Consider the following 25158-nt stretch of genomic DNA (forward strand, 5'->3'; position numbering starts at 1 on the left):
TATAAATTCGTAAACGAAACTAACCTAATGTTTCCAACGAGACGTAAAACTTATGTTTCTCTTTTGTTAACACGACGATTTTAAAAATTATTTTTAACAGTTAAATACAGTATATGTTATTTCTTAATTCACAAGATGTAAGAGTCAAAGTCATCTTCAAGTTGTGCATTATTTATTTATGACCTTTTACTTTTTTATTATGACTTTCTGCGCGACTGTTTGCTTCAGGAGGAAAGTTTTATGGTTAGTACAAATAGCCTGACCAGGTGATGATCTTCTATCCCTCTGATTCCCTTTACGAGAGAGGAAGGAAGTCATAATCACAGAAAAGGACAGCAGAGCTCAAGCAGTGAGTCCAAGTGGAATTCGAATTGAGCACTGCACCCGAAGTTCTTGTGGTTGGAAGAAATTGAGGCTGATCATCAAGTGACAGAATCAGAATTGATTGCTATCGGGAGAAAAGACGAGAACCTTTATTTACAAATTACGATATATAAAACTACGTGGGATTACATAAAATGTGGATGCTAGTTCTCACAAAATATTTGCAAACATTTTCTGAGTTCCCAAGAAATTTTCAGCTCTTTATGGCTTCCTGGCGCTCTATTTGACTCTGGACCCAGGTACTGTACGATGTATTCTACTTTCATGGTCTCTGGTATAAGGAACGAGTTATTATTATATAATAATCAGTAAGTAATTTTATTATTTAAACCGATTTTCGTTTTTATTGACTGTCAAGTAAAGGTAACAAAATGACTAATTATGATATGACTGATTTTAAGCAATTTAAAAATTTGTTAATTTACGGCAACGCAAAACTTGAACGATCTGCCTAGGGGATGACTTTTTAAAGGTAACTGCCCCTATCCCGGTGCTACAGACGTGGAGTAAACCCGGAAAACTCCACGTGGCCAGCCCGTCCTGGTGAGGCGCGAACCCATGACTAAATACCCAGTGGTCAGGGAACTGTACCGCTTGGCCACTGGTGGACCACACTTAAAAATTAAGTTTATGTGAAATTAACGTAACAATAGGCGCATTCAGTGAACAAAAAAATATACAGCGCTGTAAGATTGGCTGGACATACGTTCGGTTCCGTAAAGTCAAGTTGAGTAGTTCAATTTCGTCTTTGTCTACATTCTTTATGAGTCTCTGGATTTTCTGAAATGATGGTTGTGTATGAATTTGCGAAGAACGACTAGATTGATCTTTTTTTACAATTTCTTTTTGTTTTAACAATGGTTCTTCGCCGAGTTTGGGTGAGAGAATTACATCTGGTTTCCATTTCTGGATGCTGTCTTATCTACGTCTGAGTGATCGACCTCTCATCTGCGTGGACTGATTCTGCCATTGTCGTTGAATTAACATACCAAAAAATATTAACATTGTTAGAATAGAATCGACAGCGACATTATTAATGTAAAATATCGCCATTTATCCGTTCGTTGATAAATGAGCTTTCTGGATTGGCTGCAATTAGCTTTGTTGTAAATGACAGTTGCGTGTTTTCGTTGAGGATGAGATCATCTAATTCTTTCATTTTCTCGTTTCTTAACTCTATATGTTTAGATTCGAGCAAATTCGTCGATGGTAGCATTGTTCGTTTATAAAAATTAGGCATTACTTTGCGAGAGATGTTTTTAAAAAATCCTACTCTCTTTGCGCGCCCATCTTTATTATTTGTATTCATTGAATGTTTTTGTTAATAAATAATCCAGAATACTTGGGATTATACTCACTTTTGAATGAGATATAGGTTCTACCTTGACAGTATATGATAACAGGTTTCGATATTTTTGCTTCTTTTCCAGTCGTTGATCAGATGTCTTAGAAAAATCTACATCTTTACGTAGATCCCATTGTGTATCAGTTTTGTAAAGTCTATTGTTTTTGTTTCTTCGACATATCCACGAACTTAAATGTGGTGTTTTCGGACTAGATGTACAATTTGTCAAAATTTCTTGAAATAACAATCCAAGTTTTAAAATAAAAACTAAAAATCTTAAGAGAAAAGTCTCACTTCGAAGTATTTCAGCAATATAAATATATTTTATTATTAATTTATTCTTAATTTGTTAATTAGTTTGTTACTTCACTTGTTCGTATCTGATTAGATCTGATTTCAATTGAAAAATTATTTCCAAGAAAAAAATTTAAAGTTTGTTGGTGCAATTTATTGTCTTCGTAAATAGTTCAAAACTTGGTCTTGCAGATAGAAATACAGATTACAAATATTTCGGCAACTTTTTTATAGAAAACTCTGAATTTTTTGCACACTACCTAAGATGATTTTCTTTCGAACGCGATATTCAGAATTACTATAGGTTTTTGGGGAAGGGACGGAGAAATTGACTCCGAAACTCGTCAAGACTGATTCCTCTATACATAGTCAGAATTTCAATGTTATTCCTTTACATGGAGAGTTATAGCAGTGACTCTCGATGTATGGGACAAACAAAAAATGTGATATATGGTCAATCAGAATCAGTTTCATCTAGGGTACATGATCCATGTTCGAACAATCGTACGAGTCTAACCTCGCACGCCCTCATATCGGAAGTGCTGCAATTATTTCTCCTAACTTTCATGGTTTAGGAGAGGATTTTAAATAGGCTACTTACAGCGCATTTGTGTTTAACAGTTGGTTGCGATCTGCATATACAGGTACAGTGCAACACAGTTTCGCTCTAACACGATTCGAGAATTTGATAAATCCTCCGTACAAAATTAAGTGCAAATTCCATTATTCGATATAATTTTTTTTTATTCAAGTAAGCATGCGTATTATCTCAAATTTGCCCATGGATTTTAGAATATTGTAATTTTCAATTTGTTTTGTGCCTTTCGTCAAGTTTACTTTAATTTCAGACAATTCTTTCTTTTATTAATATTTTTTAATATATGCTGCACATTATAAGTTCGTTATTAATATATATTTTTAAAAACACATTCGATATAATGAATTACAGGCAATAACGGACACACTTCTCAATTATATCATTAAAGACAGGATTTACTGTATTTCTTACAGACAAAAACTGTCATACTGTATTTATAATGGTCAAAAAAGCATTATGAAATTAATATACCGTAAAATGGTTGGACGTCTACTAACGAGTTAGTGATTATGTAAAGAAAAATTGTAAGATTTTAAATCCAAATTTTATAAGATCTTTCAAATATAATCTGTAAAATAATTATAATACAGGTCTATCTACCATGTTTACTAGTTATTAAAGTTTTTAATATAAATCTATTATTAAAATTTTACTTAGAACTGAAGAATCTAAATTTGTTGTTAGATGAAAAAAAGAAGATATATGAAACAGAAAAAAAGAAATTAAAAAATTTTCTAATACATTAAATTTTTATAAATTTGCAATCAGGTGGAAAATGAGTTTATAGTAGTTTAATGACGCAATTTCTAACTGGGGAAAGGAAACTAAAAATATTTTACACGTAATTACAAAATAAAATTCATATCTCGAGGAAAATTATTGTGTAGAACGTAGCAAAATGTACAAAGGGTAAGCTTAAAGTATTCTAAAGTTTTTCCTAAATAGTGTGAACAAATATTTGAGTATTTGCTTTATACGATAAATATCATTTAAAATAATAGCTCTATTCTTCAATTCTAAATTTTACTCTAATCTTCCTCCAAAAAAGTTTACTAAATATTTACTAAATTTTTCATTTCGATTCAGCTGACTAATTTTCCTTGTAGGTTATTATTTCACTCCGTATATTGAGAAATATTCAAATAGTTTCCGGATTATATAGGATTAATTATTTCACATACTGTAAATGTAAAATTCGTCGAATTAATTAAAATAAAATGGTATTTATATAAATAGAAATTTGTTTGTGAAAAAAATAAATATGCCTAACACAGGATAATTTGCGAATACCTTGGAATGAGATTTATATTATTTTATTATTATATCGTGTTGCATCTTAATTGAACCTGAATTGGACTGATTTGTTAGAAATTTGGGCATAGAAACATCAGGAATATGTCATCGACGATCTTCAAGTTTTCATAGGTAAGGAACAGGGCCCGGATATATCGGGTCCTGTTCCTTACCTATGAAAACTGAAAACTTAAAAGACCTGAAAAAATCTCTTCCAGTATTCGCAGGGCAGAGAATTTAAAAATAAATCTTAGCTCCTAGTTTGTAATATTAGCTGAAGCCAATACAAGCTCTCACCCTATGATGTGCCTTACTCCATTAACTGACCAACCTTATGACGTAACTTAATAAACGTTAAATAAAATAATAATCTTAATACTGTATTTTAAAGAATTTAGATGAAGTTCTTTTCTTAGTTATCATGATAATTAATATTTCCATTTACATTTATTTAACTTTTAAGATTAAAGGTAAAATAAATGAATATTGCTGTTATAAACTATATTATTATTGCTCAACATTATTTTTTTGTTTATTTCATTTCTAATACCTGTAATTAGGGATATTTTAAACTAGCGTTGATTTATATTTACTTAAATTTCTTATTTTTATAAAAGTTAAATAAGAATGTTATTTAAATTAATTTAAAAACTTACAATGTTCAAACAAAAACATCCGAGATGTAAAACAATTACGCAAGTAAAAATTATGACAATTTGGATAACAGTCAAATTTATTTTCTTAGGAGTTTTTCTTTGGTAAAAATAAGCTGGACATTTCCATCCGACTGTATCCTTATAAACATGAAATTAAACCATAACAGCAGCAGCTGTATGGGGAAACAAGCGCGAACTTTGACCTATCGACCCGGAAGTTTCGCCAGTACCTCACTGACAACGAGAAAGACTTAAGTTTAAAATTTGAGCTTTTTGGAGCCAGTAGATTTTTCTCTTGGAGCGTCTACAGTGCCGGATGAAGAAGAAAATACAGCTTTTTTTTGTGATTTCGATTGCTTATATTTCGACAATGCCCTTATATAAATACCTGAAATTTTGTACACTGACCAAGAAAACAAGCATGTTTCGAATGAGATATTCGGAATTACTATAGGCGTTCGGGACGTGGATAAATTGACTCCCGAAAATAGGCAACTCTGATTCCTCTATTTAGTTGATCAGTGACTTTTTCACTTGGCGCGGAGTCACTGCAAGTAACTCTCAATGTATAATGTTTTAAGATATGTAGTTTTATATATAAAAGCATTTTAATGCTGCAACACGAATTTTGATAAATTCCCATAAACTTATCCCTTAGTTTTTAAGTAATACTTCATACATTTTTTTTTAAAATTTGAGTAATTGTAAAAAACAGTGTAATTAATATTTTCCATTAACGACAAATCATATGATATATATTGTTTTAATATTATCGATGCAATCGATCACTCTAAAATTTTATGTCCTTGTATATTTTTAATATTTTGCACGCATAAATATTCATTATATTAGTAATTATCATTTATAAAATTCCCGACCTTAATTATAATTACAGTCGACCCCCCTATAAGATCGTTCATTTTTCCGTTTTATCTGAATTACATGTTGTACGAGTCACTTAGATTTTACAAATACGTGTGCCGGGCTGTGAATGGCTCACATATTTGTAAAATCTAAGTGACTCGTACAACATGTAATTCAGATAAAACGGAAAAATCAACAATCTTATAGGGGGTCGACTGTACAGTACTTCCTCGTCTATAAATTAATGTATTATGTGGATATTTACATTTGCAGCTAAATAGGCTCTTTCATAATTGTTTTCTTTGATGTTATTGTTATTTTTGTTTTCGTATTTTATCAATAATATTGATAATATTGATTACGGGAAAGTTCTCCTTTTTTCGTATTTATTAGTATTTATTCATAATAATAACGAATTACTTTGAATTTAAGGGTACTTTTTTTTTATGTTTGCTGAATTTAAAATTGGAATAAATTTTGAGTATTCTTTGTCACTCTTGAAAAATTTGTATGTAATTTGTTCATGAAAATTTTATAGGATTTCCTGTGTATTTTACATTTTTTCTTAACTATATTATATTTTTAAAAATATTATTAACGTTTATTGCTCTTTAATAAGTTTATTTCTAATTATTATTTAATTTTTTCCCCGAAAATTCAATTTTAAACGTCGAAATGAATCTTAAATACGGTATACTCATATATGTATTTTCTTAAAAATTTCTTAATGAATCTGTAGATTTTTATATGATATTTTCATTTCCGTTTGTTATTCATTTGTGTATATATATGAATCTATAAATCTTACAAAAGAAACAACTTAATTAGTTCCTTGAAAGTGGTGCAGAGAACCTTCTATTTCTCATAAGTTTAATGTGATAAATTGAGGTTATGTTGCCGAAAACAAAATTTGAACGATGTAATATACTAAAGAGGTGACCAACAAAATATATAGTAATTTCATACAGTCACAATAAAAAAATTTTATACCAGTCATAAAAGTAGAGTTGTAAAAAGAACGATCATTTTTATTTTTGTTTTATCTCATTTTTTTTAAAGTAACGAAGATAATTTCGTAATTAGACAAATAATAATTTTAAAATATTTTAAAAATAAAATACGGTTGTGTCAATAGAATTATAGCCTATTGTTTATATAATTTTAAAATAAATGCGGAACTGATTAATCTTCAATGATATAATCATTGCATAAATAATACAATAGTTTATAATTTACACTTACGGTTAGAATTAGAATACTTATGCTTACTTTAGGTATTTTTTTTTTAACAATAATATTTGAAAACGTCTCCAATTACCTCAATTTATTTTGGATCAGATTTCTCGAAGTTATAGCCTAACCTAACTTTTAATTTTAACAATTTAATTTTCATTCACGATAATGTCTTCAAGAAGAAGCAAAACGTTAGATTCGAAGCGAGCGATTTGTTAGATAACATTTATTTATTTATCGTGTTTGATAGAACTGGCATCGAGCCAATTCAACGTCACATAAACGTGCATTTATTACTCTACCAATGTGACTCGGTTTGTCAATTGAGAAGGTTCTATTGTTCGAAAAAGGGATGATCGCTACTCTTCCACGTTTTTAAAACCCATTATATGACGAGAACTTACACATTTTAATGATAAATGTCTGGCTAGTTAGCGCGTGTTTATAAATTTCTCGCTTATTTATAATATCCGATTGCCATATGTGAAATTTTTCTACGTGGGTAATTCACTAAATGATTATAAACAAATACCTCTTTGACAGTATCAAAATTACTTCAGACTGAACTGTGTGTTTCGTCGATATAAGTCATTGTACGTTCGTTACTCTTCTGTTGCCAATTTACAGGTTAGTGCAATTGTTTTGTTTCTATTTCGAATTTTTTGAGTTTCTCTTTGTAATTAATTCTGAAGATAGACTAGTATTAATGTGTACTGTACATTTCTGAGCGTTATAAGTTCGGTAGACGTGTTCAATATAAATCGAAACACGTGGTTAAGGGGGCTTAATAAGTAATGATTACACTAAGTTTATATCTTCCAGTTTTATATAATATTTTATATTTTTATAATATAAATTCAAAAAGGAAAACACTTTCTCCCCATTCTACTTAATTAAAATTATATTAATTATATTTAATAAGGAAAAAGGTCAGACCAGCAAAATAGTATATTAACAATATCTGATTATATATCAGTTAACTAAATAGAATGGTTTATTTTGCTTAAATTTATATTAATTCCTCGCTAACGTTAAAAAACAATTAAACAGTTTTAGTGATAAACAATTAAAATGTCTTTTTAAAACAGAAATATATATATATTATTAAGCATTAATATAAGACATAAATAATGATTCGAAATAAATAAATTATTTCTACATTAAATATTTAAAATATTCTGATAGTATTTCAAATATTCAAATTTCGNTTTGTATAATATAACAAATGTAAGTATATATCTTGATTAAATTAATAGTTTCTATATCTATATGAAGAAATTTTATGGAGAACCACAGGAATGTAAATGGTACGACTTCCGGTGAATATTCTGAGAATAACACGTTTAAAGTAAATTTATTTCATGGGTTTCTATAAAACAAATAATTATTTACTTTAATTCAAAATGATTTTTACATTTCTAGACGATATTTTATCATCATTTGTGCTATCAATAGAACATATAATGTATGCAATTGTAATCACTAAATGTAGATAAATAATTTTAAGATCCGTGTCGAGGTAAAAGATCAAGGTTTCATTTTTGCGTTTTAATCTAATAAATAATAATTAATAATTTAATCAGTTTATTAACAGTAAAATAAATATTTTTTTTCTTAGAAATTTGATAAATTCATTTATGTGTTTGGATTGTTTTCTCTCTCTTGTAAATCTATCTTTCAGATTTATAAAATTTAAACATCCGAAGATGGCCTTTGTCGAAGGTTAATTGAATTTTTGTTTGTCATTTTATTTGTGTCAATGTTATATTTGTTTTAGTTTAGATGATTCTGATACAGATCGAAATAAGTTTTTGAAAGTATGCTATCAATATTTACGGCTTTTTAACACAATATCTGAAAATTTATTCTTAGATTTTAAATAAATAGATTGTACTTATCTGTTTTCTATCATTAATTAAGGCTTTCTTTATTTGGTTAACTCCAGTTGAGTACCAACTGGATAGTCTCGTCGTACACATCGCCTTACCGTTGTGAAGAATGATGTGATATAAGAAAATCCAGCAACGAGTTGCTTAACTTTCTCGGCAGCATTTAAAACTGTGTATGGTGCCATTTGTTACGAGATTTTATTAAGAAACTTTTTATAAAATTAATTAATTATAAAATGGCAAAAAGCTTAATTTTGAAAGTAGGTATGAGTTTTATAAAAGAAAAAATTGTAATTGCTAATAACGAGTAAAATCTTCATTACGTCAACCCTATTCGAGATATGACATACGACCCCTTCTATCACCCCGGGACCTTCAACCACCAACATTTAATAGCACGAATCCATTTAATACACAAACTTTCCTGCAAAATCTCAGAAATTTTCGACAAAAGACACAGGAGTTATCAATCTTCAAAATGGTGAAGTAAATCGTGCATCCCATACATTCATATTCATACATACAGAAGAAATCCCGTTTTTTCATTTTTGATGTTTCGAGGTGCCCTAAGTCCAAAAATGTAAAAATCTCGAGGGCCATTTTTTGACCGATTGCCATACTTTCCCTTTGTTACACGAGAATCCGCGGGATTGTCGTGATTTTTTTTCTTTTATAATGCGAATCGGGACATCCTCTTCATCGTCATTCATGTTGATCCAGTTCATTTGTAATTCAATGTCTCTGTTGGACAGAATTGAAACTTTACGCCAGTGCACAGTGGGACAGAGTGTGAGAGTGTGCCAGAGTGAAGTGTGCGAAATAATTGAACATTTAATGCAACTTCTAATATGTCTATTAGAAATATAAACATGTTTCAGAGATATTATAAGCAGAGATGATTTATATCGTAGTATAATTGAAAATTATCGGACTTCCTTCTTGGAGCCGTATTCTGGTAATCGTTTCTTGTCTTCGAGATTGTGTCTGCAACACAACCTGGTTCTGATTGGCTAAACACTTACTTAGTCCATTATGTTACGTATTGGAGAAAGTTCTCCATCTTGGAAATGAGTATTTCGAGATGGAGATAAGCTTTTAATCTTTTTTAAAGCGGCCACTTTACATTCATTCGGGAGTGCCACTGACTACATCTGTTTTTAAATGATTCTATATCAGTTACCGCACCATTGAATATCCTGTTAATCCTATTCGTTACTTCCAGCAATCCATCTCTCAAAGTATTTTTCGAAATATTGTCATTTAATTTCTCTTTAACTAAGTACTGTACACATCAGTTCTGTAGCTAGATTGGCGGAGCTAGAAGGAAAAATCGTGACTGGTAGTTCTGTTTTTTCAGCCGACATATTAGCTAAAGTTTAAGTATAAAAATAAATAACGGTAGCGTAAGTTTAGGTGACGAAAACAAAAACATATATATATTTTTTTGAGAAGACACTTTGACATTAGAACCCGTAAAAGCTTTATAAAACGAAATGAAAGCGTGTCTTTGTCAAAACCACAAGGTTTTTTTTTTACCGTGTGCTCTATAACTTTGTACTCTGCATTTTAAAATTCTGTACTCTGTTGCGCGCACATACAGCCCGACATATAAAATCAATCTAGTAGAATTGTAAGGTCAACAGCAAAGACGATATCGTTGCGAGTGATCAGAATCGCCTTTGTCTCCGTCTCTCGTGTTGACGTCATTCGTCTCCGAAAGAAGAGACGAGAGATAAATTACAGATTCTGAATTACATTACCTGATTTAGGATCTTTCCCAGGTAAGTAATCATTAGGACAGCCCCTGCTGCCTAATTTAACCTCTTGTCCGGATTCCAAAAAAGTCGAGCAGAGCCATGGAAACTTTTAGTGTCTCTTTTTACGATATTCTCTCGCACTTAATTTTAAATAATAATAAATTTATAAAATTCAAATCGTGACGAATCTCTGTAAATGTAAAATTCCAAGATGATTTTATCGAATTGAAAATAAATAAATTTAATATGCATTGTGTATTACAGTAACAATTTAAGGATGTTGTTATTCTTCCTGATATTTTCCAAATTTGATCACTGATTTAAATTTTTATCTTCACCCGGACCAAATCTAATTATAATGTTTATAATTGAGAACTCAATAGTTTCATTTATGGAACAATAATTATATGTGTGATTATATTAACATCTAATCACACCGACGATAATTAGATGATAATGTAATAATAATATCGATGATTGATTGCAGAAGAGATTATCGCTTTATGAAAAATAAAATAAAATAAAAATGGTAATAACAACATCCCGCAAATTATAGATTTACAGTAATTTCACTCCTTTTTCATTACATGGAATATTATATTTGTATAATATAACAAATGTAAGTATATATCTTGACTGTTTATTTTGAAGGTAATACTAAATCCGGTTTAAAAAGAATAGGGATTAATAATTTATTATTATTATTTATTTCAATTATTATATGTTAATTAAATTATAAAATTGTAATTGAGGGATGCAAGAATTAACTGAGAAGTTGAGCTCTCTTTTAGACATAATAAATAAATGATTTCGATGATAAAGTAATGCAGTTTATTTTTCAAGTTATGAATTATTATTATTTTTCACAACTTTTTAAAATGTTCTTTATGTAGTAACATAGCTTACTTGCCAAATCTCGTCAATACGAACTTGGATCTATTGATATTTGTCACTCTTCAGTTGCCAATTACTGTATTGCGCTGCCTTTAAATTTATTTTAAAATATTGCTTATTTATTTAACTTTTTCTTTTAAAAATCAACACTAAAATCTATTATAATATCTGTTTGTGTTGGGAATGTATCGATAGAACTTTTCTTATTAAATTAATACCTAGTCACTTAAAAATGAATCATTTTAAAGTGAAATGCTAACCGTAAATATGAATCATTGTCAAAATCTAGATTATAATGAATTAGCAATATTCTCGATATACTAAATCTATATATTCTATCTATAAAATATGTAATGTAAATTATTCAAATTACATCGAAGGACGTTTTGTTTTTACAAAACGTCCTTCGATGTACAAATGATTGATACGTGTACAAAAAATTACGGAAAATAGTTAAGTATGTAAATTTGTTTATATCAATACTATTGATATAAATTTACAGAGTTGTCTTAATTAAACTTACACTACTGAAAGCCTTGTACTGTACAGCTCGATCTGACAACCGGAATGGTACTAAATTTGGGGAAGAACTAATAAAGATATGGGAAGAAGGATTCCGCGAAAAATTGTATGGCAAGGGTTCACTAAGGAGCAATGGGAGCCCGCTCCATACAAGCTCTCGACGACCCCTTCACTGTATGTAAGATTATTAGAGTCAGATTATGTTAGCAAAAGGAATTTTGTTGAATTGTTGAAGGGAAAGTTGATTTTGTTGAAAATTGAAAGGTCAGTATTAATAATGCCGAATTGACTTACAATGTTAGATTAATGCGTAATTGTAGATTACAAAATTTGGCTAATTGAAACTCGAGTTAGCTACTAAAGACTCGTCTTTCGTAAGTCCATGCAAAAGTTTTATTTATGTAAATTATGTGTTATTTTTATGTAAATCTTGTCTCAGAAAAAACGCTCGTAGTTTTACATTGGAATTATATTGTTCAAAATACACTAAGAAATAGAGAATAAAAATTTATTATAGAAATATCATTATTTACCTTTCCTGGAAGAAATAAACAAATAATAATTTTTATTTCCAGCATCCTGGTTTAAACAAAGCTTCGTTTTCGCCAACCAATGTCTTGTACCACATATCACGTAGGACAAGAAAACAGTAAAGCAGCAAGGATGACTCTTCCATCCTTTCGACCCATTCAACCAGGATTCAAAGGTAAACAGTCGCGCAAAAAACTGAAAAAAATCGTAGAGAAATACAGAGAAAATCTGCCACCAACGGAAACAGAATTCGAAGAAGATCAATCGGAAGAATTGGATATTCTTTACGAAATGATCAGGAAAGACTTTGAAACAAAAAGATTTTTCGAAATTCGAGGATTCTGCTGCCACTGCGGCAAGAAATTCGGAGGAGAATACGACGTTTATTTACACGCTAACAAGACAGTTTGCAGTATATGGAACTGTGTTAAATATAAGTTTACTCTGGGTAGGACAAAAGTAAAGATTTGGGCCGCTTTTCTTTACGATTCGTTTTGTCATGGGTGCGAGAAAGAATTCGACGGTTGGGCGGAATTAGAGAAACACAAAGCTAAAACCGAATGCGGACAAAAGTTTCCAGAACTGATTATGAATCGCCAATTACATCTCGTTATTTTTGTGAAGAAAGACACCTATTTTTCTTACTATAAATTGCGTTTTATGAAGACATTTCGCTTATAATCGGCATCAGTTTTGAAGAAACTTTAATATATTAACGATATTAAATATATAATTTTCTTTAAATGAAATAACCAAGATTGCCAAAATTGTAATGAAGTATTTAAATTACTTTAATAAAAATTTAAATATCGGATATTTTAATAAATACTTTTTGTATAAAATATTCTATGGGAGAGAGAATGTTCGACTGGAAGAAATCAAATCGCTTTCCTAACAGTTTTAAATTGCTTTTATGCTTATATCTTTGATATAAAAGTTTTATATACGTGACTAATTCAAATTTATTTACAGCAAATCACTTTTTGTCAGGTCTACTCGAGATGAGGATGTATTGTAATGCGATCTGCGCTGTTTGCTCTCGTATATTTTACCATACAGAGCTCTCAACCTGTGATTTTGAAAAGAGCAATATCGCTCTTTTCAAAATCACAGTTGAGAGCTCTGATATTTGCCCCAAAAAGCTGAGAGCCAACATTTTTTTTTTAATATAGTGATTTTGATCATTTTGATGGAATTCTCTAGTGCAAAGTGTACAGAAATGATAAAATAAATTGTTAAATATGATACAATATTATTTTATCACATCAGTTTTATACTTTTGATCATTTTGCACTCGTTATATAACACTTTACTGTAGAACAGCGATTCCCCTAAATATAGAATTGAGATCTCAAGTGGAATCACCAATTCCTTTAGGTGGCTTGAGTAAACACTTTTTCATAAACATTATTTCTCTGCTTAAAAAACTTCAAAAGTGTTATATATAGTGTTTGTTTTTGTTTTCTTTAACAGCCAAAGAAATAATATATACAACACTTGACTCAATTGAAGAATATTGAAAATCAACAACAACAAGGGAAAAAAAATCTAGCAACGAGTTGCGTAACTTTCCCGGCTCTTATGAGATTTTTATTTTAAAAATAACATTTGTATTATTAATCAAAATAAATAAAATTGTATGTAGCGCTATCTGTTATGAGATTTTGTTATAAAAACTTTATATAGTTTTAATTATTATAAAAATATCAAAAGACTTAATTTTGAGCAGATACGAATTTAATAAAATACTAAATGCTAACAAGTAAAACCTTCATACCAGTCGCGAGATAAGATACGTGACCACCCTCTATCTCTCCATCCCTTTGACCTTTCACAACCAAAATTTAATAGCTTCAATGCCTCTTATATACAAGCTACCATGCTAAATTTCGTTTCTTTATCTTCACCCCGAGATATTAAGCGAAATAGACGTCAACACATACATACGTATCAACGAATTTTTTTTTTTATTCTTTTGGGTTCGCAATCTCAAAACGTGAAGATTTGCAAAAGACTCAACCTTGAACAGGTAACTGAAAGCTGAGAAAGAGTACGTCCGTAAAGTCGGAAGGGTTAACGTCGTGTGCCTTTTTTGCCTTTATCAGGGGAACCTGTCACAGTTTTTAGTCATTTCTAGTTTTAGGGTCTATAATATCAATTTAAGCTTAAGTGAAAATGTATACACCTACATATCTTTTGATTTGGTTTATAATAAATATATGAACATTCAGTAATTTTTTGTCATAGTTATTATTTTAGAAACTGTGTAAATGTAGTCTAAGTTCTCACATTTCCTGAGTTTATTTTGGTTATGTTAAATTATGTGTAATATGACATTTACTCGTGTCAATTCTATAAAGAAAATAGATTACTAATTTACTATTATTTATTCCGCGAAAGACAAGTAACTCCAATCTTTACATATTGTCTTCAGTCACAGTTGTGACAAACATAATATGGATTTACATCTGTACAGTACGTTGCTAGTGAGACCACCAGTGGCGTGCCGTCATTAGAAGCGTTGGAAGCGCCGCTTCCCTCGTATTCTCTAAAAAATAAATAAATATTAATTTTAATTATATGAAAATAATCGCACAATATTTTGTTATAACCGCATTATGTATCTTATTACAAATTTCTATACTACACGGGGAAAAAAAAATTGCTATTGTATATTAGAATATTAGTGGCGGAGTGGAATCTCCTGTATTTTCAGATTACGAAAAGCCAGATTTGCGCATGCGCTTTACAGAGCACCAACCTCACCCGGTTTAGCCGGTGGAAGCCTACGACCTTGGGTGAAAGCTGCACACATATAAAGATTCCAATTCTATCAAGGACCGGTTCTGGGCTGTTAGCCGCCTGCCCACTAGATATTTCGATTACGTGAATAACGAGTAGATTTATAACTTAACCCAACCGATAAGAATTTACTGGTATGTTTTTACGATAGTTCTGTATAGTTGACAGGAGTTAAAAAAATCCATTAAAATATTTGATATATTTATTCCGCTTTCCGATTTTATATTACTCACGGATTTCGATGTTAAACCAGTGATATTACGATTTCGTACATCCCATCTTTAAGGGGATGTAGAAAAAAACGTGTACAATTCTTGTATAATGTTAAAAAATTAACTGTTACTTTGGTAGCATCATTTACAACTAAATTTAATGAATGAGAGAGATGCACGAGGTACAGAAAAAGCTCTAGAATTTATTTTCCTTAAATTTACGATTTATGTATCCGTTTGTCATAAAAATTTGTCTTTCCACTTTTTCCCGAGACTACAAATATTCGAGTACAAAGTAACTGGTTTCGACTTATTTCTACTTAAGAAGTAGTTAAATAATTAAGCGATTAGGGAATTGGGGACATAAACAAAACCCTGATGAAAGAGCCGGAATATTACTTAAACAAAAGCTTAACCGAACCAATCTATAGCCGAGTACAGTGGGGACTGATTTCTTCGAAATACTGTATTAGATGTAATAAAGACAGAAATTTTTCCAGTTCGACGAGAGTGACCGAAAAGTTGTAAATTTTGGAAATTTCCGTGGACAACACCTGGTCCTAAAACGAATTAGTTAGAAAACAAACGACGGACAATCTATTAAGTTTAACATATTTAGACTTTTACAGCTATGGTGAGAAACGTTTAAAATTTACAAGAACCCTGTCGCGTCTTTTGAGGTATATTAGTGATGCGACAAAAGAAACATTTGACATTGCCAAATCCCGAGGGTATCGGCACCCTCGGGATTTGGCAGCCCGCGTGCATGTACAGTACACACCGCACACCTAGCAGGACCGTCTCTGATTCCACTCGTAGGGAGCTATTTGACTAAGTGGTTAAGATTTAAAGAGTAAAGAATATTTTATGTTATTTTTATGTACGTTTCATTACAAAGTTATATTTAATTATAATTTTCTTTAAAAGTATATTCATACAATTGAAGAATGTTTTGTACCAGGTATGTATATCCACCACACATTTTATTTCACCAAGTAAGTTTTTATAATTTTATTTTTAATTTTAGCCCTTATATCGTGGCTAGCGATTCGGAATGTAATTGCGATATTGAAAATTTATTTTAAAAAAGTTTTGGCTCGAGATCATATAATGAAAAAGAAAACATTATTAAAAGAGAACGGCCAATGCCTAAGTTAAATATAAACGCTTCAATAAAAAAATTTGTTCGATATTTTCACGATAAAATGGCTCTGTAAATGCATAAAAATGCATTTACAGAGTGAAATTAGTGTGTGGAATAAGAATGTCTTTGACAATTTAGCTGGCAAAAGACACGAAAAATCGTCGATTCTTTCGTATTTGAAGCAATTTGGAAATCGAAGCGGAATAGAATTTAACATTAGTAAATAATATAAAATAAATATTGAAAATTGTAACGAGATATATTATATGGGTAATAGATATATTATATCTAAATAAATAGATGTTATATGTTTTTATCAAAGCAAGAATTAGCATTTAGAGGGCATATGGAATATATTGGATCTAATAACAGAGGTAATTATAATGAACTTGTTTATTAAGTACGTCAGATAAATAATCTATTGAAAATACATTTAAAGAAAGAATTCACTGATTGCCCCTGGATGTCGGCTTCTTATAGAAACACAGCTTCCCTATCATCAAATGTCACGGCACGCCCCTGGAGACCACAAACCAAACAGGTCCTTTCTTTCTCTTCTGATCAGTCAGTCTTAGTGACAAGTTGCCCCAAATGAATTTCCTTAGCAAATCGGTTCATAGTTTCTAATTTCAAAATAGAAAATTCGATTGTTCGTAATGTATATATATATATATATATATATTAAGGACCCATCTAATAGGAAATACAGTTGTTACTCACCTTTTACTAATTGCAAGTTTTCAAACGGCACAAGACATGATGTATTAAAATTTACGCGACTTGCTGTAAATCTTTTAACCGCTAATTAACGGAAAACAATGCAAAGGATATTATTCAAATTTTGTAATGACGTAGGCGAGCGGTAAAGGAACCTACTCCTAGATGACGTGACCATTCAGTTTTGATTATATAGGTGATATTTGCACTGTGACAACATGCCCCTTGTGACAACTATCCCCGGTCTCCCCTATTTCAAATTCCTTGCAAAGTGTTGGAAATTTCAAATACATTATAACAATTTAATTAAACATATGTTATAATCTAATACATAGTATCTCCAATATACGTTATGTTCTAATTTGTGGCGTAATTATGAGGAGGATGTGGGTGTTGGATCCCTCCCTGGAGGCTTTTGGAATAAAATTTAAACTAAAAAAATTCGTCTTAAACAACAAATATAAAATTACATTGATATTGAATTAGTCATTACAGTCGACCCCCCTATAAGATATAGATACGTTCCAATTTATTAGGAATCCGATTTCTTACAAGTCGTTCCAATCACAGCCCGACACGTGTCAAGTTTACGGACTACGGCTGATTGAAAGGTTTTCTTCCATAAAATTAATCGATTCTACACTAATCCGACTCAACATTTCCAAAATACGTATATTTTTTTCGTAGTTTTATAGGAATCGTAATTATAGGGGGGTCGACTGTATTTAATAAATAAAATCATTTATTTCACTTTTCATTATAAATGAATGCTCGGTCAATAGCTTACTTATAGACAACTTGCATATGACGTATCGGAGACTCGGCTTTACAGTATGTGCGTTTTGCCCAGCGCCATATTTGTGACGTTTCTGTTCCGTTTTAATCTTTTAATCTCACTGGATACAGAGTAACCAAACTTTAAATGGTGGAAAGAGTAAACTTGGGTTTACCTAAAAAAGGATATCGTTTAAGTAAATTTTAAAACAGAACAAAAAAAAAGAAAGAAAAAACTTACCATACAGCACTTAGAAGTGATGATATGCAATGGTCAATAAAACTAACATAAAACGTACAGTACATTTTTAGTCAGTACAACGATAAAACTACCAAGTCTTACAGTTTATTTTATTGTACTTAAATACATACAGTACTTTACATACCAACATATTTTCCTTCTCTTGCTAGGAAAAGTATGTTGTGAAAAACTTTACTAAAATCTGTGGATCAACCCAGCCACTTGCTACAAAATTGAGCTTTGAGTGATTTGTATGCTTTTGTGTGGTTAAGAGTTAAAAATTGGGTTATTAAGACAAGGTGTCACCATATTCTATCTTCGGTCAAGAACTACGATCGTTTAAGAACGAATTCGAGTCATCATCGTACAGATCAACTCCACTATACGTTAAAATTTTACTTCTGTACCAGTCAGCGTCTTGACTAATAAAAGTTGTTAATTAAATAAACTAGTAAAAATATCCAGCAACGAGTTGTGTAACTTTCTCGGCTGTTATCAAATCTTAATATAAATTTTATACTATTAAATAAATATATTTGTATGGCACCATTATTCATGAGATTATAAAATGGCAAAAGGCTTAATTTTGAGGGGAGAAATGAATTTTATAAAAATTTGTAAATGTTAATAACAAATCTTCATTAAGTCCAGATATGATCCACGATCCCCTCGACCTTTAACTACCAAAATTTAATCGCCTCCATCCCCCTAATATGCAAACCTCCCTGCAAATTTTCAGAAATTTTCGACAAAAATCATGGGATTATTAGGTTTCAAATTGAGTAAATAATATCAGTTCTGATATCGAATTTATTCTCGAAACTTCTTTCTACCGTATTGGGAACATTCTAGAACAGTGTTTTCAAACAATCGCAGCAATGGGTCAGCGAAATACACGGGCCATATTCTTTATTATTTGGTAAACCAAAACATACTGTAATTAAAAAAGGATCTAACAAAGGCACTTTTACTACCAGGCCTTCACGATTTGCATAAACAGCTAGACGTTTGAAAGTTTCGTTTTTATCTCTGCAAGATGTTAGAAACATTGATTTTTAGAAATCATCCAAACTTCGGGCCGGATATGAAGCCTTAACGGGTCCTAAGCGGCCCGTTCTAGAACATGTCTGGCTGGTAGCCTATATAAGGGATGCAGCTAGGGACAAGGAATCGTCTATAAATGATGTCACGCTATTATTGGTAAATTTTAACCTCATTCCCCCTTGTTACGTTTTCATGATGTACTAGTTCCATATTTTTCCATTCTTACAATCATATCTCTACAAACTTTTCAATGTATTGAGCAAATTGTTATCACCTATCTCATTGGATATTATTTCAGAATCCTGATGAAACATTTCTGGAAATGCTTGAAATTGATATATTCTCTGACTTCTTGATTATAAGAATGTACTGTACTCATGTTATAATTAATTCATAATTATATGAGGGTATAAAACCACAAGTAGCTAACTAAATTTTTTACTGTTTTTCAATAATAGAGTACTGTATTCCTATTATCATTTTATTTGGGACTGTAAGCAAATACTGTATATGAAATTCCAAACAATTACATAAAATAGCAAATTTTTTTGGAGTAATTACCCCTAAAAACCTGCAATTTTTGGTCAATCCTGTTTTCTGAAAATTAGATTTAGTTAGCTGCTTATGGTTCTATGATGATAGATGCTTTTCTTGATTTCCTTATTTTCCAAATTTCTATTAACTGATTTGATAACTACAGTTGTCTATTACCAATCTGAAAAGGTCTGTATACTATCATATTACTGAATTATTTCTATTTACTGTAGAGATTATGGCACAATGTGCTAATTGAAATATGTAAAATAGTATAATCTGGAAATTTTAATCAGTTATCTGTTTATTACACTATGAAGCACAATTTATTCAAAAATTTCATCCATTATTTCTGAATATAGTATTGAAACTACTCATAAATTAATGTGTTTATTTTAAATGCATTAGAAAATTCTGATATTTATTCACACGGATAGAGCACTATAATATTGCATCATTTACAATATAAATAAAATGTGTTCAATGTAGAAATTAAAAATGATCAGATAATATATACTAAATAATAAGGCAAACTAAAATTTATATAATAAAGTCACCAAGGAAAGTAATTATCTATAGTAGTAGTGTACAATCTCACAGATTTATTTAAGAAAAAAAAATAATAAAAAATACAAATCTTTGTGAATAAACATAGTTATCTAAATAAGAAAATGCAATCCCATAAATAAAAATGTCTTTTTACTCAAAATTGTTGTTAAAACATTTTTTTCCCCTGTCTAAGTCTTGATTTGATGAATACACACTAACAATTCGTTTTACACAGTAGAGTCTGTATTTCTGACTACAATATAAAGCAACGAATGTAAATTATTAGAAACTGGTTATTTCACGGCTGTTACTGGAGATACAAAGAATAAAATATCATTTGTTATAAGCAAAAAATATACAAAATATTACGATAAAAAGGTTTGTGAAAATTATACTAAATTTTCTTCATAAAATTATTTTACAATCAATTGTAAACTTTCCTTTAATATCAAGTTCTTAATGTGCATTACATAGGTAAACAAAATATTCCTTTTGATCTTTTGTGTTAACAAGATTATTTTCATTATAAGATAATGAGGGCTAAACAACGTTACTGTATGAACAAACTTTTTCTCACAGAATATTTTAAGAAAATTCAGATATAGATTAAACTTATCTATTTTGCATTTAAGAAATTCAGAATAATTTACAAATTTATTTTTTTAAATTCCATTTAAATTTAGCTCATACACCCTGTTGAAAATTCTAAATATGGAATACAGAAAACATAATTTTCTTTTAATAATCAATCAGAAGCCATGTAAGATATGAATAAATATATATTTAGTTGCAACTGATGGTCGTTATTATTTATAATATACTTAATTTCAAAATTTGCTATTAATATTTATCAAAATTATAACAAATTTAGAAAAAAGTTTTTTTTTTTTAATAAATTACTGAAAATATCCATTTTTTCATTAATGAAGAAGAAATGAAAGTTTAGTTATTTAAAATAATTCTCAAATACACACACTAACATGTAAAATGTGATTTAGATTTTATTTTTCAAACAGTTTTCAAAACATTTGTTTGAACATCTACTCACACCTGCTGAACATCACAGCACTTCATAGATGCTGGCACAAGGATACCTGTTTTTTATTGATGCATTTGATTTATCAAATGCCTTTTTTATTTTTTTATTTTTAACTTTGCAAAAATTGGAAGTGGCTGATACAAAATATGCCTCTCTTGAAAGAAGCAAAGGGAAGCATAAGTGCTATGGAAACATTACAGTTGTAAACCATCAGTGAGAATTGCAGGCACATTAAGAAATGGCAATTATTTCAAAATTTTATTTTATTTCATATATATTTTTTTTTAATGTATGAACCTTTTGTTTATGAATTCAGTGATTTTTTAATGAATGCACACTAAAATTGCCGATGGTTATAACTGTATCGTTCCCTTACATGAATTACAGTATGTGACTGTCAACACTGCATCAGCAGTGCATGTTGCTAAGACACCAAAACTGGATGGACTCCTGTTGAGCAAAGGGATCGGCACTTGAACAAGAATGGGATGAAAGTCACTTTTGTCATAGACTGAAAAATAGTACATGTACCAATGTTTCTTGTCTGATTTAAATGGAAAGGCTCAGCTTCTCTTATATATGTGTATGTATGTATATATATAATATATAATATATATATATATTTAAACAGTTCTGGCTTCCATGATGAATGAGAAGTCACACACATACACACACATGCACACATTTTTAAACAACATAATATGAACAAGACTGACTGTGTGCTTCAAGGAACATTGTGGGGGAAAATGAAAGCCCTTGCAAATATGAAATGCACTATTAATTTCCAACAGCAACATTTTTATACAACAAATCATGCACAAAAAAAACACTAACACAAGATGTACAATCACATGTGGTGCATATGACAAAACATACCACAAAATTCATCACAGTAATGACTATGTCACAACTTAATACTGGAGTAAAATTTTCCACTGTTATACTAAATAAGTACCATTTCTGTTCTGAGGAACATTACAGTGAAACTACAAATTCATTGTGACTTCTTTGGCAATAGTAAATAAGTTATTTTTCATAAAATTATATAACTCTAAACTGATTTTTTATACATTCTGCTTTGCACACAAACAGAGCTAGCTTTTTAACTGCTCTATCTCATTCATTCTGTAAATTACACACAGGAGATTAAACTCCTATTTATCTTTCAACTATACTATATTATAGTTCACCCATTTTGTGTGCTTTTGTGATCAACTATCACAATGCTCTTTAATATCTTTGATATGTTCTAGAAGAGCACTGCCATGGAATAAGTGCTTTTGGGTGTATTATTCTCTAATCATCCAAGGCAGTTTGTGCAATTTAAGTGAAAATTCTGTGTATATTCTATATCAATTCTTTTAGAAATTACAGCTAAATTACTTTTTTTTCAAATAAGCTGTCTAAAGAGCCACACAGAGTTCAGGCTTAAAAAATATTACAAATGTGTACAATTTTTAAGACACCACATCATTAAAAGCCAATAATAGCTTGGCTTTTCTTGGCAAGGAAAAATTTAAGCTGCAGATTACTGCAGTTGGTCAAGGGCCATTTTCTGGCAATAATTTATCTTGAAATAATTTATATCCATGAGTGATGACAGCAACTGCAGTTGCATGCTTGTACGTATATATACATCCATTTGTTCTTGAGTTTTCAAACAAATTACATTTGATAAAAAAGGAAGCAGCACTGGTGAAATGCTGCCGTTTTAAGTTTCTAATTTGAAACAATACATTAAGTAACTTTCAGCTTTTTTGCACTTTGTAAAACACCTTCTCCTTCTACAGCTTCTAACATATTACTGGCAATTGTTACTTGTGGTTGACCAATGAGACCTGGCTGTAACGCTGCATTCAGTTTTGTAACAGTGTCCTTGATTCCATTAGTTATTGTTATATTGGAACAGCTGCCAATAAAAGAGGAACTATGAGGCACATTGCTGCAGTTTGAATCCATTGAAGAACCATTTTCAACAATAATTTTTGTACTATGTGTTGATGAAGGAGTGACTAAATTCTTCTGAATTGAAAGAGGGGTATCTTTTCCACACCTTAGTTTTGTTCCAAGCCCTATAAACTATAAAAGTAACTATTAGATTAAAATTTTAATTATAATATACTACTGTTATGGTTCTATATCATTCTTCTTTATTTAAAAGTCATTAAAAAGATTTAAAGAAGTATTTTTCATTCCCATTTAATTAAAATTACCCCCGTTCAATGTTAAAGTATCTAGAGAGAGAGGTTTAGTAGTCCAAATGCAACCAAATTTGGTATAGTGAGATTTCAAAATATATGGAAGACAATTCCATGAAAAAACATTAGTACTAAAACTTGACACTTTTGGTTTTACAAGCAGCAAACATTTTATTTATACAACACATGCTACATAAAGACATTAGCAATGCAGAGGATGATGCTCAATATGTTCCCATTCTAAAGGTGTAGAGCCTGAACACACTGTTCAATGGCTAATTGTAATAACTTCATACACTGCATGCAATAAGTATCACAAAGGAGCAATTACGATTGGCTGTGAACAGGCTGTTCATTGCCTTCAAAATGGTGACCACATTAAACATTCCTGCATACAACATGAATATATTTTGTTCAAATAAAATGTTTAGCACTTAGTCATCATAGTATTGAGTTTTGGTGTCAGTTTCTTTATGGAAATGTCTTCTGCATAATCCTGAGGTGTAATCTTAGCAATTCAAATGCAACCAAATCTGGAAATCTCTCTCTAGACAGGAACTTTAATATAATCACCTAGTATTTTTGTTTTCCATTTTTGTTTGTAGACTTATCAGGCAAAATTTTGAAATGTTAAAATATGCATTAAAATATGAAATCATATTTATCCTAAAAGCTTTATGTAATGGCAGCATTACAACTGAAATAAACTGCTGTCAAAGACTTATGACAAACAGAAAAATGAAGGAGTATCACTTGGTTCTGTGCATGAATCATAAAGAATTATTTTAAAATCATTTAGAAAATAAGAAACAGTAATGCATGCTGAAAGATAACATAGTTATTCTATCAAAACTTTATTTTTATACCTTTTTTTAAGAACAAATTTTTACAATTAAGTGTTTGTTAAAAATTTATGTTAAAAACTGCAGTCCTAAAATAAGACTAAAGTCTTTTTAGGGCTATTGTTTTGTATTGTTTAATTAAAAGAAACAAAAAGTCAAAAGTTTCTCTAGTGTCAAGAAACTTTTTATATCAATTTTGAAGAAATATTTCTAAAGATGAAAGCAATTTAGAAAAGGTTCTGTTTATTTTTATTTTTTTGAATGTCTTGCATGTTTTAATAAAATTTTCCTTTAAAGAATTAAAAAGTACAGTACTTTAATCAGATTTTGAATGAAATCTATAAATATGCTATCTGAAAACATTTATTAAATTTTTCAAACATAAATGATATAGATGATAGAGAACCATAATCTGTTCTATAACTACTAAAACATTAAGAATGTTATATTATACTGTGTAAGAATATTAATTTTTCAATATGTTACAATAAATATAATTATAAAATTTGTTTATATTATGTAAATATATGATACATAATATTTAAATGTAAATATGATATAATCTTTTATCATGGTGAACTAAATAAAAATATGTCTTTTAGTTTTAATATTTAGAAGAGTGATAAAAATATGATATATATACGAGGGGTGTTCAAAAAGTATTGGACCTTTATTTTTCCCACATAAACCAATAATGCACGGGAGCGAATGGTTTCTGCTTGGTGATACCCAAGTGGAAACAATTCACAAGATTCAGCAGGCTTTCGGGGACAATCCTCGAGGCCAAAAAAACCGTGGCAGG

The 25158-nt window shown here is 30.1% G+C and overlaps 2 protein-coding genes across 7 annotated transcripts in view; one reads left to right on the forward strand and one right to left on the reverse strand.

The window, feature by feature from the left end:
* Positions 1-3461: 3461 nt before the first annotated feature.
* On the forward strand, positions 3462-13696 carry LOC111627449. Of its 6 annotated transcripts, none has more exons than XR_002757008.1 (3): positions 6664-7294; positions 7924-7974; positions 12305-13696. XR_002757008.1 is itself a non-coding variant. In XM_023371019.1 (2 exons), exon 2 carries the CDS (start codon positions 12342-12344, stop codon positions 12939-12941), a length of 600 nt encoding a protein of 199 aa, XP_023226787.1. In that variant the 5' UTR covers positions 3462-3530; positions 12305-12341; the 3' UTR covers positions 12942-13696. The 6 variants fall into 6 exon arrangements, 4 of the variants coding, with proteins under 4 accessions (XP_023226787.1, XP_023226784.1, XP_023226786.1 ...); XR_002757007.1 differs by having other exon boundaries at positions 6671-7294; positions 7924-8015; XM_023371019.1 differs by lacking the exons at positions 6664-7294; positions 7924-7974 and adding an exon at positions 3462-3530.
* A 7501-nt stretch (positions 13697-21197) lies between these two features.
* Positions 21198-25158, reverse strand: part of LOC111627451 (DNA-binding protein RFX2-like) — a 138219-nt gene continuing 134258 nt past the window's right edge. The window contains exon 17 of the mRNA XM_023371020.1: positions 21198-23395. Coding sequence (XP_023226788.1) covers positions 23054-23395 — 342 coding nt within the window. The 3' untranslated portion in view covers positions 21198-23053. The remainder of the gene's footprint in view (positions 23396-25158) is intronic.

The sequence above is a fragment of the Centruroides sculpturatus genome, unplaced genomic scaffold (assembly GCF_000671375.1).
Source record: "Centruroides sculpturatus isolate CEXI.00-Female unplaced genomic scaffold, Cexi_2.0 scaffold281, whole genome shotgun sequence".
NCBI lineage: Eukaryota > Metazoa > Arthropoda > Arachnida > Scorpiones > Buthidae > Centruroides > Centruroides sculpturatus.

Bases quoted from the DNA above. Each gene is read 5' to 3' on its own strand.
- LOC111627449 (XM_023371019.1), top strand. From the start codon at position 12,342: ATGTCTTGTACCACATATCACGTAGGACAAGAAAACAGTAAAGCAGCA.